The following is a 19282-nucleotide window of genomic DNA, read 5'->3' on the forward strand; positions in this document are numbered from 1 at the left end:
GGCTGCCGCTACCTGTGAACGACAAGATTGTAGTGCAGACATCAAGGAAGCCAAGTAATCTGTCAGCATATTACAGTCAACATCAGTTATTTTGCGTGGTATAGGCGTCCCCCACATATTTGGTGGTCTGCCGAAGATCACCTCATACGGGGATAGCCCTGTTCGAGAGTGTGCTACCATTCTCATGTAAAAGAGTGCAACTGGTAACGCTACTATCCAGTCGACACCTTTTTCTCGGCATATTTTGGACAATCTAATTTTCAGGATCTGGTTATGTCTTTCTACGAGACCTGCTGCCTCGGGGTGTCGGACACAGTGGAATTTCCACTGATATCCTAACAGAAGTGAAACATGTTTCATTAATTCGGATGAGAACGGCTGGCCGTTATCTGAGTAGACAACACGTGGTAAACCGTATCGTGGGAAGAATTCTCGAACCAACTGTTTGGCAGTAGTCGGGGCAGTGTAATCTGAAACCGGGTATGCCTCCGTCCAACGGGACAGAGCGCAGACAACTACGAGAACATATTTGAATCCTCGACATCGTTCCATCTGGATATAATCCATCTGGAGCACTTCAAAAGGGTGATCAGGAGGATGAAATCCACCCTGTTCTACGGGAACGCTTTTTCCTGGGTTGAACTGGCAACAGATCATACAGGTACGGACTTTTTGTTTGGCTGCTGCTCGTAAATGTTTATTGAACCAAATGTGTTGAATGCTGTCTAGCATAGCTTTTTCTCCTAGATGTGCTGGACTATGTATAGTGTTAATTATAACTTGGACCATTGAATCAGGAAGGAACCATACAGACTTTTCCTTCATCATCCATCCTTGGTCCGTTTGGATCCCTCCTAATTCAGTCCATTTCTTTATTTCGTCTGGTGTAGCATGTGTCTGTATGTCAATTACGTCAAGAGTAGGATCTTTAACTGTCATACACTGTGTCGGTGTCGGGACTATTGTCTTTATCATGTCGGGGGTTTGAGTTTGAGCAGTCTGTTTAGCTGTTCTGTCGGCTAGATCATTGCCTTGGGAAATGATATCAGTAACCTTCGTATGAGCCTTACATTTCATAATTGATATTGCAGTGGGTCGATGTATTGCATCTAATAAGGCATGAATGAGGGGTCCGTGCTGAATGTGGGCACCGTGGGAAGTTAAATAACCTCTCTCTCGCCACAGCACGCCGAAGTCATGTACAACTCCGAATGCATAACGTGAATCAGTGTATATGTTGACTTTTTTATTCGTGGCTTGAATACAGGCTTGTGTCAGAGCGATGAGCTCTGCGGCTTGAGCTGACAAAGTGTTTATACGATTAGTTTCAATGACTTTAGTATCTGTGGTGACTGCGTAAGCAGCCACTAACTCTCCTGCACTTATTCTCATACATGAACCATCTACATACAGCGTCAGGTCTGGATCTGACAATGGAACATCTGTCAAGTCTTGTCTGGGTTTCGTCGTGATTGTAATAACTTCAATACAGTCATGAGCTAGTGGGTCTGTTCCGATTACTGGCAAAAGTGTGGCAGGATTCAATGTGTTACAGCGTCTGATTTCTATATGTGGCTGAAACAATGTAAGTTCGTACCCTGTAAGTCGCGCTATAGTCAAGTGTTGTGTTTGCGTTCTGTTTACAAGAACCTCTACTGCGTGTGGCACTTGAACTGTCAATGGATGTCCTAACACTATGGCATCGCTTTGTCTGATTGCTAAAGCTGTCGCTGCTACTGATTTCAGGCATGCAGGCAAAGCCTGAGCTACGGGATCTAATGTACTAGAAAAATAAGCACATGGTTTGTGTGCTCCTGCTTGTTCCTGTGTGAGTACTGACAAGGCAGTACCTTCGCGTTCTGTAACAAAGAGTGTAAACTGTTTTTTGTAACATGGCGTTGCTAAAACAGGTGCTTGACATAAAGCTTTCTTTAGGCTTTCAAAAGCTTGTGTATGTTCCTGAGTCCAAGGGAGAACAGTCGATGCGGCTGCCTCCTGTGTTGTCAACTGAATGAGTGGTTTTGCTAGAAATGCGTACTGAGGGATCCACTGCCTACAATATGAAGTGAGGCCTATGAAAGCCCGCACCTCCTTTTGTGTCTTGGGTGTTGGCATGTTAGCTATTAACTGAATGCGGTCCGGTGTAAGCTGCCTTCCCTCCTTGGACAGCGAGTGTCCAAGATAAACAACTCGCTGGACACAGAATTGCAGCTTAGAAGGGGACACCTTGTGCCCCTTTTCGGCTAGAAATTTTAAAACTGTCAGTGATGCTTTTTCACATTCCGGTTCGCTTCTTGCGGTAATCAGCAGATCATCGACGTATTGAAGCAGGGCAGTGTTAACTGGCATGTGGATACTATCTAGTTCTCGTTTCAGTGCTTGGCTATAGATGCTGGGGCTTTCTGTAAATCCTTGAGGTGCGCGTGAGAATTTAAAGCTACGTCCATTTAAACTAAATCCGAACAAATATTGGCTCTCCGGATCTATTGGGACGCTGAAAAAAGCATTCTTGAGATCAATTACAGTAAAGAATGTTGCTTCGGAATCAATGGCTGTCAGTAATGACGAGATATCTGGGACCACAGGGAATTGTGGCACAATGCACTTGTTTAATTCGCGCAGATCAATAACCAATCGATATACTGGCGGGGCCTTTGGATCTGTTCGTTTAAGAATCGGAATTATCGGTGAATTACATACATTGGAGTCTGTTTCCACAACTACTCCTTGGGCAATGAGTTCGTCAATGATTTGTAGTAAAGCCACTACAGCATCTGGTGGTAACTTGTATTGTCGCATTCGTGGTAGCACCACTCCTGCCTTTAATGTGACTCGATATGGTGTAATATTCATGCAACCAACATCAGTAGGGCCTTGTGCCCATAGACGTGTAGGTAAAGTCTGCAGTCGGGGATCCATGTCTCTAGACACATAGTGACCTTTAAAATCACGTAAAAACAACCTTACTCCTTCCGGAGAACAACATATTATGGCTCCTAGAGCTTTCAGTGTTTTTATTCCTAGCAAGTTTTCTGGACATGATTTAGTAAGTAATAAATCTGTAGTTCGGGTCAGAGGTCCTATCGTAAGTGGCAGAGGTTGTGACACTTCATTAACAATAGGTTTTCCTGAAAAACCAAGGGAAATATTCTGTGAGCCTGAGAGGGGTGCCCCTGGAACTTCACTACGTTTTATAGTTGTTCGACTTGCCCCTGTATCGAGTAAAAATTTTCTATCTTGGCCTAATAATTCACTATGTACATAAGGTCCTTCTTGATCTACAGGTATTTCAATAAGGGGTAAGTCAACTTCCCTCTCTAGGCTAGTTCATGCGTAACGCTGATACTCAGGATATTCATACTGGGCGGTCTGATACATTTGTCGTGTTGTTGTCTGTGTGGCAGCAACAGGCAGCGCTGGTGCAGCCGGCACAAACTGTATAGACTGTGGTGGAGCCGGCATGGCCTGTGCATGCTGCGGAGCTCCTTGTTCATTCTGATCCTGTCTAGGTGGCCGTGGTCTTTCTTGTGTTTTACCTATGCTGATATTATGTTTCAAAACTGGACAATCGTGTACGTAATGACCTGGCTTTTTACAATAATTGCATGTCCCTTTTACAGGTCCTGCTGAATCACCGGAATGTGTCATACCCTTCTTATGTCCTTCAGCTGGAACTGTCTGAGAAACTAGCATTTTCATTTTCGTGTCTTTCATGCGTCTGTGTTCATGTTCTTGTTCCTCTCTAATCCTATTGTGATGGTATTGTAACATTTGTAACATTTGTGATGGGGTGTTACCTTGCCACGTACTCTCGAATTTTAACACTCTATTCTTTACTTGGGGTAGGGCATTTTCTACTAATTTTGTTACGAACAGATGCGGGTATGATTCGCTACTTGCTTTTATGCCACTATTTATACCAAAACATTTTTCAAATCGGGCATAGTAATCACTGGTGTCTTCATCTTGCTTCTGTTTACAGGCTGAAATTGTACCCCAATCTTCCTTATTCGTAGTTAATAAACGTGGCAGTACCTGTACTAGTAAACCTGGTAGTGCTTTAGTTTTATCCCCTAGTCCTGCTCCTGCAGTTCGGGCCTTTTCTTCCGCTTCTAACACTGACCATTCTATCTTTTGGTCTCCTACCTCCCACTCTTTTTCCTTGAGTTTCTCATAAATACCAGCAGGCATCAATACCTTTAATATTGTCATAATGTCGGGATAGGTATACTCTCCCATGAGTAACATGTCTTTAATTTCTCGGTGAAAACCCGCTGGATCTTTGTCATGACTGGGTACCACTTTCTTCATTTGTAACAATTCTATTTTTGATATGGGCGTATATACAAATACGCGCTTAAACTCGTTGTCCTCGCCTTTTATTGGGTGCACTTCTCGTAAGGGATTCTGTCTATCCATGTGATACGTGGTTCTTTCCTTGACGGGCAATGAGACATGCTCTGCGCATACAAAAAGAATATACTGCTTTCTTGATTCTAGAATTTCTTTAATTAATTTAGTACCTGCACCTCTCCATTTATTCATAAGCAATTCAGTCAATATGTCAGGTAAGGGACCAGGGTCCGAACGCTGACTCCGATATAGTATAATGAGTTGTTGAATCATATAAATCCCAACTAATCTCTGTTCATCTGGGGTGAGATTCAAAAATGTGCGTACTACTGTATCATCACTATATTTTCCGGGACTGTCCACCCAATGGACAGCTGCCCTGGCTAAATCTTGTTCATCCATAGAATCGAGAAAATGATAACCCCTTCGTTCTCGGAGTAGTTTGTCGGCGGTTTGGAACGAATGCTCGTTAGACCTTATATTAATTATAGGTATTTGGAAATTCCTGTTATTATCTGGACATATCGGACGTATCGGGTCAATAAGACATCTATTACTATTACAAGATCTTCCTCTACCTACATAGGCTATGGTGTCCGACTGTCCCACGGGCAGTCCTGACCCTTCTTCCTCGCTTTGTTCGAACTCGTCTACCTCTAATCTTTCTTCGTGTAGGCGTTCTATTTCTTTACGGATCTTTCGGCACATGGCTATTATACAATTTTGCTTATCATGTCTACCTTCTGATATATTCTGGCTCCATCTGGTAAGAATTTGCATTGCTTCCGGGTTTACCCCCGGTCGGTCTTGATTTCTGATCACACAATTTATGAGGAAACGTAACAGTTCCCCCTGTATCTCTACTTTCTGGTATTCCATAGCTCTGTTAATACATTCTGGATCTCGCCCTGTTTGGACAAAATGATATATTTTATCTAGGTGCGCAGTCATTCCTGGTAACTTCCCTAAATACACTGCGGCTCGTCTGATACGCAATGATGCCAGGGTCATTTCGTCCTCTTTACCGGGCACAGGGTCATATCTGCAATCTATAAGAAGTTCCTTCAGCGTACGGGCACTTATGAGTTTGGGTGTACGTGAATGTGCTGACTCTTGAAAAGTAAGTTTATTCATTCTGGGTGGCGTAAAAAAAATATTGGTAGCACCTCCCGTGGCCCCATCTGGGGTGTCGGGTGTGAAAGGATTCGTCGAACGTGACACAGCAACTACAGGTGTGGACACAGCTATAGAAGTAGCTGTAGGAGCGGATGCAGAAACAGATGTGCTTGCCGGAACTTGTGACTCGATTTGTTGCTGTAGGGATACGGGTACTGGATCTTGGCGTTGGATCTCCCTGGTATGCGGTCTATGTGGGGCGGAATTAGCATACTCGGGAGCTGCGTCATCTAAATATGAGGAAAGAAAAACATCTTCTGCGGTTCTAGGATGCCCCTTAGGATGTACCTTTATTGGGAATAATGGAGGTGGCAAGTCTTTCGGTATCTCTGGAGTAGCCTTAGGTAATCCTTCGGCCAGAAGGGGATACATACCATTCATAAGGGCATTTCTTTGCCTATCTACTTGTTCTGATTTCACTCGGATACCTTCCTCAATTAATAGATTTTCTCGAACTTTATTTGAACTCTCTTTATTCTTTTCTTCCTGTCTACGTGCTTTTTCTGTGCGTCTATGAGATTCTTTACGCCATAACTCAACGGCGTCTTTCTGTGACTGTCTGACCTTCCTTTTCCATAACTCTTCCTCGACTTTCATGATGCACTCCGCATCCCAGGTTCCCGCTGCGGGCCACCTCTGACTTTCTGGTAATCCCTTGGTGTAGTCTACCCATAAATCAAGAAATAATATAGCGTCTAAGCCATGTTTATGATACATGAAGTACCCTGGAGTGTCCCTAGGAGGAATAGGAACAGCTTCTTCGAGTACCCCTTTTCTTGTAGTGATCTGTCTTAGAGCGGCATATTGAGAACTGACCTTATACTTGATTTTGACCAACTGACCTGATACTTGATTTTAAACAGACTTAATACAATAAACACGATAAAGAACAGTCATTCATACCACAATATGCAGGACGTTTTTAAACACATTAAACATTAAACATTAAACCTTTAACTGAAACAACAATGATGATCGTCTGCATAACTAATCACCAAGCATAATTCTTGACAATAACTAGATACTTCGGAATACTTGATATACTGCTAAACAGTACAGATACACTGCTAAAACAGTGCAGACCGGATTTGTGTACCCAAACCCGTCTTGACCGGCACAACCTATGTGCACGTCAGAAATGCCTCCCCAGTAATGGTACTCACCGGGTAGCTTCGGAAACGGAAGGCCTCGGAAACCGGACTTGGACCGGACTCGACTCGACTCGACTCGTCGGAAACTGGACTCGACTTCGAACTGGTGGGCCTCTGTATACCTCGGATCTTGCTCTCTCAGCTAGGCTCTGGTCGGGATACTTCGCACTTCTCACCGCCTCGTCTGGGTGTTGATCGCAGCCTCAGTCGCCCCCGCTTGACCGGAGGGAGATACAGGAAATCCTGCTGGTACGCGTTATTGTCCGTCCAGCTGTGGCAGGAGACCGGGCCTGCAACTCACCGCCGGCGCGTGAGATGAGAAAGTGTCCCTATTCGGGCGCCATTCATGTGGTAAATAAAATTCCTTTACCGGGACTTAATTTGATATATAAACATAATAAAATAGCTCAGTAAAATGAGAGGCAGAATCCGTGGTATTAGAGGTTCGGAATGGGCTTTATTCCAATGAACGATTATAATCGGTTGCTCCAAGTTCCATCACCACGGAGGTTCAGGAAGTGAAGTACATACATTATTGACATGAAATGACTTTTATAGATCATACATTACAATGAAGCGAATGCAGTAGGCGTAACAATTGATAAGGAAAATGACGATTTATCTGCGTAACCAAAAATGGGTGTAATAAGGAGTAAAAAGGAACGTAATTGGTTATGATGTCACATATAGGTGGATCCATAAGATAATACTTGGCATAGATGCGCGCGCAGCAACATGACGTGTGATTGACGTGCAACTAGGGGGTGAAGGGGACTTGACATTTAGCTCTACATGTGGAGACGAAAAGTCTGGGGGGTCAAGTCAACCTAATCCCAAATCATATCTAACATCCTATGTTTAAAGAACTATGTTATCCACGAAAGAAGGACTCTCGGACAGAATCTATTCTATACTGACTGTGCGTGCGTGTACAAGCGTCTAAGTGTCTACACTAAATGCGAGGGGGTAGAAATATTCCATGGTAACAGGACTATGAATTACTTGCATGAGGACAGAGAAGCCGGGCCTTTTGCTCGGTAACTGGAAGAATGTTTACTTAAACTACTAGGCAGGAATGCATCGGCTGAGGGGGAAGCAGATAATTCGAAGGTGAAATACAGTTCCTGGCAGAGAATAGGCTGATGTCAGGCTTCGTGAGCCGCGCAGAGAATGAGACAAAGTTCATAGTCACAGATGCAGGCTCAGACTGGAGTTTTCAGAGGCAGAAGGCAAGAAGAGTTTGATGACAGAATCAGGGCCTACTTGCCTGGACTGTAAAATGGCATAAGTGAACCATATAAAGCCGGTGGCCTTTCATACTTAGGAATGGAATATCTGGCCTATTCATGGCGGATCTGACAGAGGACATGTTGACGGTGGACGCACATGTATTTGCGTCTTCATAACTGGAACTGGAGGAAACATACATGTACTTGTGACATGCACATGGAACCGTTGGGGTCCAAGATAGGGGACATAACTGACCAGAAAAATCCATATTTCCACACTGTTCCTCCACTCACACCGGCATCCGTGCTAAACATGATACTGTCTGCCATATTGAACACATAATTAAATTATTTCAGAAGAATTCTCTTGGCATTTATCCTGTAAAACCTCGTTCTTCCTGGCTTATAGGAAAAGTTTGCATCTTCTCGGTCAACTACCCATTTATGCCTTTCTTTAACAACAGTTTCTCTCAAGCGAACTAGAAGTTCATTCTTAAAGGTCCATCATCCTTCTACCTCAACCAGCAAAACATCTTACTAGTGTTTTTCCACCTCATTCTTCAGCAGCTGAAAGAGCTTTAAACTAGGACTGAAGACTGTAGATCGACTGTCCAGTTCCTTGTGGTACCTGGCAATGGAAACAAAGGCCAGGCATTGCAAAACATGGTCTGATGAGATGACTTGCTGGCTGCATATCAGCATTACCACATTCCAAGGTTGTTTATATTGCACTTCTTTGATAGTTGTAGTTACTCTAGTATTGGAACTTTCATAGATTCACATGCTTGAACCATTCCCCATCATCGAGATGGGAGTCCAAGGTACATCAAAACAGCAATGCAAAGCGAATACAAAGCAGAAACTAGGCCTAAGCCCATTTCAGTTTTGTAACTTATCTCTATTGTTTTGTGAAAGAGACCAAAGGTCAATCCTGAATTAATCAGGACCTCTCACCCCCTAGAACACTCCTGAGAGAACCTTAGACCCTCAGATTTTCTACCGTACGTTGTGCTAGGGAGTCACCTCTGAGCTCTGCTCAGCTTCTGGTTCAGTGTTTTTCGACAGACTTCTTTGCTTCAATCAATATCTTCTACTTCAGTGCTATCTTCTTAAGTACTGATTTGCCTGTTTCCGGCATAGTCCTGTCGGATAAGGAGAAAAAGAGTCTTTTAGAGCCTGTGCCATGTTCTCTAATAAAAGACTTCATACAGACGACCCTCATAGTGACTGCATTTATTGCCTGTATTCCAACCGCAAGGCCAAGGATCATAAGGTATGTCGTACCTTTTCTAAGAAAACTTTGAGAGATCGCGAGGGGCACCTTCTTGTATTGCTTTAGGCCAGGAAGGAAGTGATTTTGAGTGAGGACAATGATGAGGCGTCCTCTTCATCATCTAGGAAGACACATAAGAGAGGGAGATCCCCTCGCACTCATTCTTGTAGCCAGCGTCCAAAGAAAGCCTCAAAAAGACCTCTCATAGGTCTCATGAACGCAGTCCCTCAAAATCTCCTCACAAATCTGAACAGGAGAGAAAGGGACATTCTTTGGGGGACAGACAATCTAAAAAGGCTAGCTCTGAACCTTCTTCTACACTCCCTCAAGGCAGGCACTCTTTCAAGAAACCTTCCTCGGTACCTCCCGAAGAGAAACCGTCAACGAAGAAGACCTCACCGTTGTCGACGAGTATGGAGGACCGCCAGTCTCCATCTTCTAAGCAGAGAGGAAGTGCCGTACCGTCATCGACACCAGTGGCAACTGCTTCGTCATCAGTGAAAACCTCAAGTTCTACGCCGTCGACAACATCGTTGTTGACGAAGCTGGGGATAACGAAGACGACTACATTGACGCTGGCAGCGACTATGAAGACGTCTATGACCGCGACCACCACTGCACCGATGACATCGACCGCGCCAAGCATGACCATGTTACCGACATCTACGGCAACGACACCGTCTGTTACAGTTTCTGAATTGCTGCCGATATCCACTTCACCAATGGTGGTGTTGTCTCCGGTACCATCGACGAGGGGAAAAATACCAGAAAAAGAGAGAAACCTAGAACGAGGCAGATTACACCTGAAGTTACCTTACCTAGCAAGGTTACACCTCTGTTGGAAGAGCAAGATTCTGAGGAAGATGATGGTCCTTTTGGTTATGCGAATAGCCCATCGCAATTGCATGTTATTTGCCAGGAAGATAATTTTGACACAGAGTATGGGGAGCATCAGTATTATATTCCTCAGCAGGAGGTAGACTGCATGCCTTAATCGCTGCCAACAGACCTGGCGGACTATGGGAAGAGATTTCCGCCAGCCTCTGTGACTCACGAACAGTCTTTATTAGCCCCTCTGCCACGATCTTTCCCATCAACCCCCAATAGGGTTCAAGATTTACAGTCGGAGCCCCTTCAGAAATCACAACCATCAGTTCCTCAACAAGATCCAGGAACTACAGATAACGACCAAGAGGAGGGGCAACTCCGGGATCCACATTGAGAATGGAACGACTACCTCATTCCCACACCATCTTCTCACTCTCCTGTACCCATTGACTCTCCATCAGAGGACATTGGTGGTTTTCACAACTTACTTGAAAGAGCAGCCACGAGGTTTGATCTGCCAATGCCAGAATCTCAAACTGATTGTTTTTATATGATTTTAAAGAACCCTTTAGAAAATCTGATAGTTATCCCTATGTAAATCACATTTGGTAGGAAGGGCTCAAAGTCATGAGAACACCAGCGACCGTGACACCAGTGTTAACCAATTAGGAGAAAAAATCCAAGGTTCTGGAGGATGGTTCTACCTGCCTGGTGGGTCATCGCAAGCCAGACTATAATTTCTCAGGCAGTGCAGAGAAAGTCCAAGAAGCCTTCTGTGCCAATCACCGCACCTCAAGATAAAGAAGGCAGGTGCCTGGATAACGCCGGTAAACGTTTTTCTTCAATCTCAGCTCTGGTACTCGGAGCCGCCAATGCTCTTGCCATTCTAAGTCGATGTGATCGACAAATGTGGTGCGATCAGGCTTTGTATGTGAATCAACTTCCTGAAAACAGTAAATCGGAGGCGAAGAAAATTCTTCTGAAAGGAGAAAGCGCATCTGCAGAGGTGATAGATTGTGCAATGAATATCTCCACTACAGCATTCCGATCACTAGAAGGTGCAGCAGTGTTGCGCCATCAAGGATGGCTCGGGGACACTGCATTTTGACCAGAAGTATAAGATTCTTGACCGCCCATTCAACGGAGAAACGTTGTTTGGAATGCACATTGACGATGCGCTGCAGGATATAAAGAAAGACACCGACACTGTGAAGACATTGGGGACGCTTCAATACCAAAAGGTACCCTTTAGGGGAGTGAGAGGAAGGGGCATTCCTTCCTACAGAGGTGAACAGCAGTATAGGTATCTATCCTACACTACCTCTTCCCAGCCATATCGACAGCAGTATGGTCAGCGGCAACCACAATCAGGGACATATTCAAGATCTAACCCCCCTCCCTCCTCAGAGGTAGAGCAGGGCCTTAACCTCATACAATTCAGCCATACTTTAGAGTTCCTTCATATCCCACCTTCTACTCCACCAGGTCGACAAGAAGAAAAACACCTATGTTTGGAAATTCTTGCAATGCTCCGAAAAGGACCAATAGAACCGGTTCCATAGTCCCAGAGACGGAAAGGGTTCTATTACCGTTCCTTTTTGGTACAGAAAATTTTCAGACGATGGCGTCCGATTCTGGATTTAAGGACTCTCAACACCTAACTCAAAAAACAGTCCTTTCGCATGGTCACGCTACAGGACATTTTGTTACTCCTGAACCCAAGGGATCACATGACCACCTTAGACTTACAAGATGCATATTTTCACATCCTCATCCATCCCTCCCACAGGCAGTACCTTTGATTTGCCATAGCCGGAAGTCATTAACAATTCAGGGTGCTTCCTTTTGGCCTGAAATCGACTCCAAGAATATTCACCAAATACCTGGCTTCAGTAGCAGCCTTCCTAAGGAAACAACGGCATCAAGTGTTTCCCTACCTGAACAACTGGCCAATCAAAGCACCATCAGAGTCAGCAGTCCAGTGTCCACAGTAGCATGTACAAGACTGTTCGCCGAGCTAGGCCTTACCCTAAAGGAGGGGAAATCGACCATATGCCCTTCCACAAGCATCACCTCTTTAGGAGCAATATTGGACACCTCTCTCTCTCTCTCTAGACAAGCGAAACTAATATCATTGGCTCAGTCATTCACAAGAAAAAAGTCACTTTCAGTTCGCACTTACAAGTTTTTCCTGGGGACAATGTCATCTTGCATCCCTCTTATTTCTTTCTTCCGATTGCGTTTTGGTCCATTGCAGGAAGAGCTGGATTTGCAATGGCGTTAGGCAGTAGCTGCTTTCGACCAGGTATGGTCAACGCCGTCCCTTGGTGGACCCAGCATTAAAATATTTCCATCAACCTCTCCTTTCTCGCCATGCCAGCTCCACAAACTATCACCACTGATGCCTCCCTGAAGAGATAGGAAACTTTCCTGCAAGACCTCCAGGTCAGTGGCCATTGGCAGTAAAAACACCAGTATCTTCACATCAATTTGCTGGAGCTCAGGGCAGTGCAATTGGCATTGCAGGCATTCCTGTCGAAAATAAGGAACACTGCAGTGTTGGTCAGAATGAACAATGCATTATCTCAAAAAGCAAGATGGCACCAGATCCCACCCACCTCCTCTCTCAGAAGGCTAAGTACATTCGGAAGTGTGTGATTCAGAACGGAATCTCTCTAAAGGCAGAACATCTTCTGGGCAATCAGAACGCAAACAGCAGACACACCAAGCAGGCTCAAATGGTCCTGCCACGAGTGGGATATCCATCAAGAGATGCTCAACAGCATTTCTCTGAAATGGGGCAGGCCAACGGTGGACCTCTTTGCGACATTGCCGAGCAAGAAATGCCGGTAGGTAAGTTTGCATCACTATCTGGGATCTTGGGGGAATGCACTTTTGATGATATGGGCAGGCATCTCTGCCTACGCTTTTCCACTGATTTCCCTCCTGCCAGGACTACGCATGAAGATCAAGGCGGAACCCTGCAGGATGTTCCTAGTAGTCACATCTCCTTCTTTCGGAGAGACCACCTATTCTTTTGCGTCCCATTCCATCTCTTTTGATTATGTCCTAGAGACAAGTACTACTTCCAGATCCCAAATAGCTTTGATTAGTGGCATGGCTCCTGAACAGCGTGAATTTAAGCATCTAGAAATCCCATCTGAGTGTAAAGATATTCTTTCCAATGACCGGGAACAAAGCACTAATAGAAAGTACAAAATGAAATGGAAAAGATTCTGTGTATGGTGTCAGGAATCTAACGTCCATCCTCTGCTGTCCTCACCCCATGAGATCCTTCAGTACATCCATCTGGATTAGCACACGCCTCGATTAAAGTCCATCTAGCTGCTATATCCCGATTTAGGAGAACATATTCAGGATCATCATTATGGTAAGCAAGGATCATTAAGCAATTCATGAGAGGTCTATTCCGCACCTTTCCACCTGTCAAGCCTCCGACACCTCTCTGGCATCTTAAAACAGTATTGTCACAGCTCATGAAACATCCTTTTGAACCTATACATAAGGCGGACTTTAGGTTCCTCCCATGAAAAGTTGCCCTTCTTCTGACAGTGACGTCGGCCATCAATCTGCAGTGAAACCTTTGCTGGCACAAGTGCATGCTCATTCTATAAGAGCGATCTCTACGTTACCGCTCTTTTTGCTAGGGTACCTATCCATGACATCTGCAGAGCTGCAACCTGGAAGAGAACCCACACCTTCACCAGACATTACTGAAGGGAGGCCGCAGCTCACAGTGATGCAGCAGTAGGCCAGGCAGTGCTAAGGAAAATCTGAGGGTCTAAGGTTCACTCAGGAGTGTTCTCGAGGGTGAGAGGTCCTGATTGGTTCAGGATTTACTTTTGGGCTTTTTTACAAAACAATACCGATAAGTTACAAATCTGAAATGGGCTTGGGCCTAGTTTTTGCTTTGTATTGCTATTTTGATGTACCGGGGACTCCCGTCATGACGACGGGGAGTGATTCAAGCATGTGAATTTATGAAAGATTTCAATACTGGAGAACGACAGTTACAGGTCAGTAACTTATTTTCTTCAAGCATGGGAATCTGGGAAATAAGAAAAACTGGAGAATAAAGTTACTTATCTGTATCAGCAGTTCTCAAGCTTTGATATCTATCAAAAATTCACCTGCAAACTTCCCTTTTCTTTTCGTGAGGCTCTTCCTTGCTGCCTGTGATTAGCTAAATAAATCTGAACTGAAAGCGTCTGGGTGGAATAGAGTTGCAAGCCTCCCCATGTTAGTTGCTAGAGTTTGTGTCGCACAATGAGATTAATTCACTGCACAAGATGCAATTTTAAAAAGTGTGTTTCGTATGCATTTCTCTTTTAACACTTTTTACTGGATATGAATCTCGGGTTGATGTCTGGAAATAACACAAACTATGTAACCTTTTCGTTTTTCACAATACATAGTACATTTGTTCTTACAATATACACTTTCTTCAGCTTAAAATGATTTACCATTAGGACAAATTGAGTAAAGGGACGTTTTTAGGTCTCGGCTCGAGGGCTGCGCTTGCGCAGTCTCGCTCCGAGATTTAATGACTTGGAGAAGAGGGGCTTGAACCCGCCCCTCTTCTCCCCTCTTCTCCATTGGCTGGCCTCTTGAATGCTGGCCAGCCATTGGAGAAGAGGTTTGTCTCTCCGAACAGGCACCGTCCTTTTCGGATTCAGGGGCGTGTTTTTTACTACTTTTCTAATTATCTCCTCCAGCCAATGGCAAGACGAGAGAAAAGAAAAACACGGCCCCGAATCCGAAACCGCCGCTGCCTTTCTCCGAGGCATTTCTGCTTCGCCTCGGAGAAACGCGGCGGCGCTGGGACTGATTTCTTCAAACAGGCATCCCCTCTCCTCGCTGCTTCCGTCCCTGGCTGGTCTCTGCCTCCTGGCCGCCCTCTCCGCCTCGGAGCCCGTCAGCCCGCAGAGGAGCCTGGTGTGGGGACATCGTCATGCCTCAGCGCAAACTCACATTGGCGTACAGAGTTTGGTGAATTCCGGCTGTATTTAATTTATGTGAAAAATATTCGATTTGTAAATTATAATGCACAATTACTTCTCTTTTACAAGTTGACCTTCCGTGGCTTTTACTCGCCACCGCATGAACATGATTCTGTGTACACATGGTGATTACGTGTAAAATGAAACAGTGGAATTACCGAATTAAAATGTAAAAAGAGGACAGTAAAAAGTGTAGCAAGATCATTTTAAGGAAGAAGAAGTACGTTGATGAAGATTATGTGGAAAAAAATAATTTTAAAGTAATTTCTAGTTAAAAGGAAAGTGTGACGGGATTACTGTGGTGGGCGCATAATTCTGGATGCGGGCCTGAGAAGACAGGGCACGGGGCTGCGGGTTCCGTTTAGAGATGGGCTGCCGTTTGAGCGGGAACGCCTGTGTGGGCCATCAGTGAGGAACGCAGCTGGCGACGGGGGAGAGGACTGGGGTGGACGATGTTTCGGGGGGGGGGGGGGGGGAGGCTGTGATGGAAGTGCGTGCACCGCTCTGAGTGAAGAGTGGTGTGAGTAATGCATGGGTCTGAGGTGTATATAGTGAGAGGGTCTGAAGTCTGAGTATTGAGAGGTGCTGAGGTTTGAGTAATGTTTAACAAGGCTTCTCAGGAGTTTCAGCTACGTGCGCGCCCCGCTAATATAGGCGCCCTGGACCCAGCTAGCCGTTGCCAAAGCCGGCCATGAGCGGGCTTTGAGTGAAGAGTGGGGGTGGGGGATGTAGTTTGAGTGATGGTCAGGGACTATATTTTGATAAATGAGTGGGGCAGGTCCAGTGATGAGTGGGGGCTGTGGTTCGAGTGTCGTGTGCAGCTTTGGTTTGAGAGTTGAGGGACAGCCGTCGCTTGAGTAATGAGGGGCTCTTGTGTTTGTGAATGAATGAGTGCAGATTGTGGGTTGTCTGGGGCGCGGGGCTGTGATAGGAGTATGACACCTTGCTGGTGTCCTGGCAACGCTCCACCAATTCTGAAAGTCAGGGGTCATTTCTCAGGGAAGTTCTTAAGTGACAAGTTGACCTCTTTTTGCCAAAAGTATAGTCACCTACAGTTTAATGGGCTTGTCGGGTGCTTATGTTTAAAACAAAATTGTGTAAAAAGTTAATGGGTCAAGTGCATTAAAGTTAGGTGGAGTAGAGATTTCAAGTTAGATATAGTAAAATACTGTGAGCTGGAAAGTCATTTTCATTACTGACAGTGGTTCTAACGTAAACGGGTGCAATATTCGGCAAAATGTAACTATTTGATGCTGTGTCATGCTTCCAGAAGGCTCCTCAGAAACCTTTCAGATAATCTGTCAATTTGTATTAGTCATTTATTTTTTAAATGCTTAATTTTTAGTGATAAATGCAAAGATCTAGAAACAACGGTGCCACTTCTGCTTTGGCTCCCAAGATCAATGTGTATGTGTCTAGATCTATGTGTGTGTGTGTGTGTGTGTGTGTGGTTCTGTATGTGTGTGTGTATGCGGCTCTGTGTATGTATGTGTGGCTCTGTATGTGTATGTGTGGCTCTGTGTGTGTGTGGAAGGCTCTATGTGTGTGTGTGTGTGTATGTGTGTGCCTCTGTGTGTGTTGCTGTGTGGGTGGCTTTTTTTGTAGGTGGCTCTATGCGTGGGTGGCTCTTTCTGTGTGTGGGTGGCTCTATGTGAATAGCTCTGTGTAGGTGGCTCTGTGTGGGTGGCTCTGTGTTTGTCGGTGTCTTTGTGTGGGTGGCTCTGTGTGTGGGTGCAAATGCAATAGGTCTCGCATTTGAGATAGATTAAGCTATTGACACTGTAAATAACAATGGCGTTTCTTTAAATGTTTTAAAAATAAAAACATAAACAAAAATAATGTCATGAGCAGTGCCAATAGCTCTAACTTTAACAATGCCAAGACCATTGCATTGTAAATGCTTTTTTTTTTTTTTTTTTTTTTACTATTTCAACGATTTTGTTCCTAACTTTAAAAGTGAGAAGTAACATTTCCTTACAAAATATCATCTGAAGCCGTTTCTCAGACAGTCGTTTTCTTTGGGTGATTGTTTTTTATCATTGACAGTTTTTTCCCTAGTCTACTTATTGATAATGTTCAAACCGCTGCCTGAGTATAAGTCTGCCTGAGATGTGAATCGTGATGGTTCTGTTTTTTCCACCCTAGAGGGAACTGGTCGCCTATTCTTTGAGTTCTACCGACTCCTTCATGAAGCTCGACCCAAAGAAAGTGACGACCGACCATTCTTCTGGCTATTTGAGAATGTAGTGGCAATGGGGGTCAGTGATAAGAGGGACATATCACGATTCCTTGAGGTAAGAAGGAGGTAGTATATCAGTTAGCACTGATCTAGACAATATCGGAACATTTCACAGTGCTAATAAGGGGAACTGTTGTTCATTGGAGTATATGTGTATTAAATTGCTGCAGTCAGGTCAGGGTACATTTAATTGACTTGAGCTACCAGTTTGTGCTATACAGCAGTGTTCATGAATGTTAATTAGTACAACTATCCTACACATTAGGCAGATGGTCTCAAAGTAACATAGGATTCACCTAAATAAATATTTATATTCTCATGTAGTTGATGTTTAGTTGGTGATCCCATCCTTAGGATGATCAGGGTTTCTTGTAAGTGTTGTGCAGTTCCTATATTACCTATACAGGATCTGCGCGTTTCGCATAACATAAACTGTGGGTTTGGAGGCAAACTGGTTCCGAGCACCCCCACCGGATATGTTCGCCTGTTTGCGTTAGCTAGCTCACAGTACCACTAGAATCTCCTCTTATCGGGGAGAGAATAGTTTCTGGCTACCTCAGAACAAGACAACCCTGATCCCTCAGAATCGTGGAAACAATATACTACTTTTCGCTCAGTCACTCGTGCTCACTTAGTTTGTCTCAGAGATACACAGAATAAACAGTCTGGGCGTTTCAATAAATATTTATTGAACAGTTGTTATTCTAGTGTAGAATATATGAGCTGTAACAACCATTAGACAGCAGCAGAGATAAATGGTTAAGCAATACTACGAAAGTAAAAGGATGATACAGTTCTACCATTTTGCTGTAATTATGAGTATATACAAGTACATACAATACATGATAATAAGTGCGTAATCCTACGATGCCTCCCTAACTAGATGTACCTAGCATCTGTGTAGGTGTTATGCCAAGAATCCCTCTAAGGTCTAGTCCACCCCATTACCTGAGAATTAGAGAATGTGGGACCCCATCCTGGCCTCGAGTTGGACACCCCACGAGGGATGTTAGACCACTGCTAGCTGGAGCGTCTGCATGCAGGATCCTCAGCGTCTCTGGTCAGTGTGTCAGCTGGGTAGTCATGGTCTCCTCTGTCTCTCTAAGCAAGACATGATGTATATATACCCACAGGTCTCCCCAGGGGTCCTACCTTGCTTGGTTACTGTGTCGGCCTAAAGGATGACGTCGGGCCTGATATTATACAAGAGATGTTCGTCCTGCTGTGCTTCTAAGAAGCCTCATGCATAATGTATGAATGTCAAACCAGGGAAAACCCCGTGTTCTGAATGCAGTGTTGTATCTAGGTAAAAGGTCAGTGCCTAAGAACCGTTATGTATGTAATATAGGGAAGAATATAGGTGAAAGGTTGTGATGTTTGCCTGCGACTATATAAGGTACCTGTATGGAATTTTCAAATTCACAAACATTTATTAAATTAATGCAAGCAAAATCTCCCATTTTGTTGGGGAAAGCTTTTGAAACATTACTCTATTTGCATTATGGCATTGTTAAATAGATCCATTTCATTTGCACCCCTTTGGGGTCTTTGAACAAATGAACATTTATTCTCCATACCATAAAATAATGGTAAAAAAATTGGCAGAATACCGTTATTTACCTACACTGTCCTCGCAAAGTGGAAATGATAAAGCTCTGCATGTAACAGTTGCCCAGGATAGCTACCACCCTGAGAGCCTGCTTCCTGACTCTGAAAATTGTAGCCTTCTTGTTCAAAGGGATAGGACTTTGGTTGAACAAAAGGGGTTTGTTTGGAAGGGAGTTGCTGATTTTGCTGCAAAGATGGGGGAAAGGGGAAGACTGAATGTTACATACATGCTGGCAAAGTCAAGACGTCTGCATGGAATTTTGTTTTACCTTGGTATTGGGTGCTCCTAGCACAAAAATGAGGGTGTTGGGGAAGAGGATCGATCGACGCTAACTCCAACTCTGGGTCTGTCAGTGGACCCCAAGTAAGCCAAGCAGTCCATAAATGAGGCACATCTTTTACTA

At 44.4% G+C, this 19282-nt stretch overlaps 1 protein-coding gene across 8 annotated transcripts in view; it reads left to right on the forward strand.

Moving 5' to 3' along the window:
- The window catches only part of DNMT3A (DNA methyltransferase 3 alpha), a 1939932-nt gene that overhangs the window by 1675672 nt on the left and 244978 nt on the right, over positions 1–19282 (forward strand). For all 8 annotated transcript variants that reach the window (XM_085613211.1, XM_085613216.1, XM_085613214.1 and 5 more), the window contains one exon: positions 17177–17325. In XM_085613211.1, coding sequence (XP_085469337.1) covers positions 17177–17325 — 149 coding nt within the window. The remainder of the gene's footprint in view (positions 1–17176; positions 17326–19282) is intronic.

The sequence above is a fragment of the Triturus cristatus genome, chromosome 6, assembly GCF_964204655.1.
Source record: "Triturus cristatus chromosome 6, aTriCri1.1, whole genome shotgun sequence".
NCBI classification, from domain to species: Eukaryota; Metazoa; Chordata; class Amphibia; order Caudata; family Salamandridae; genus Triturus; species Triturus cristatus.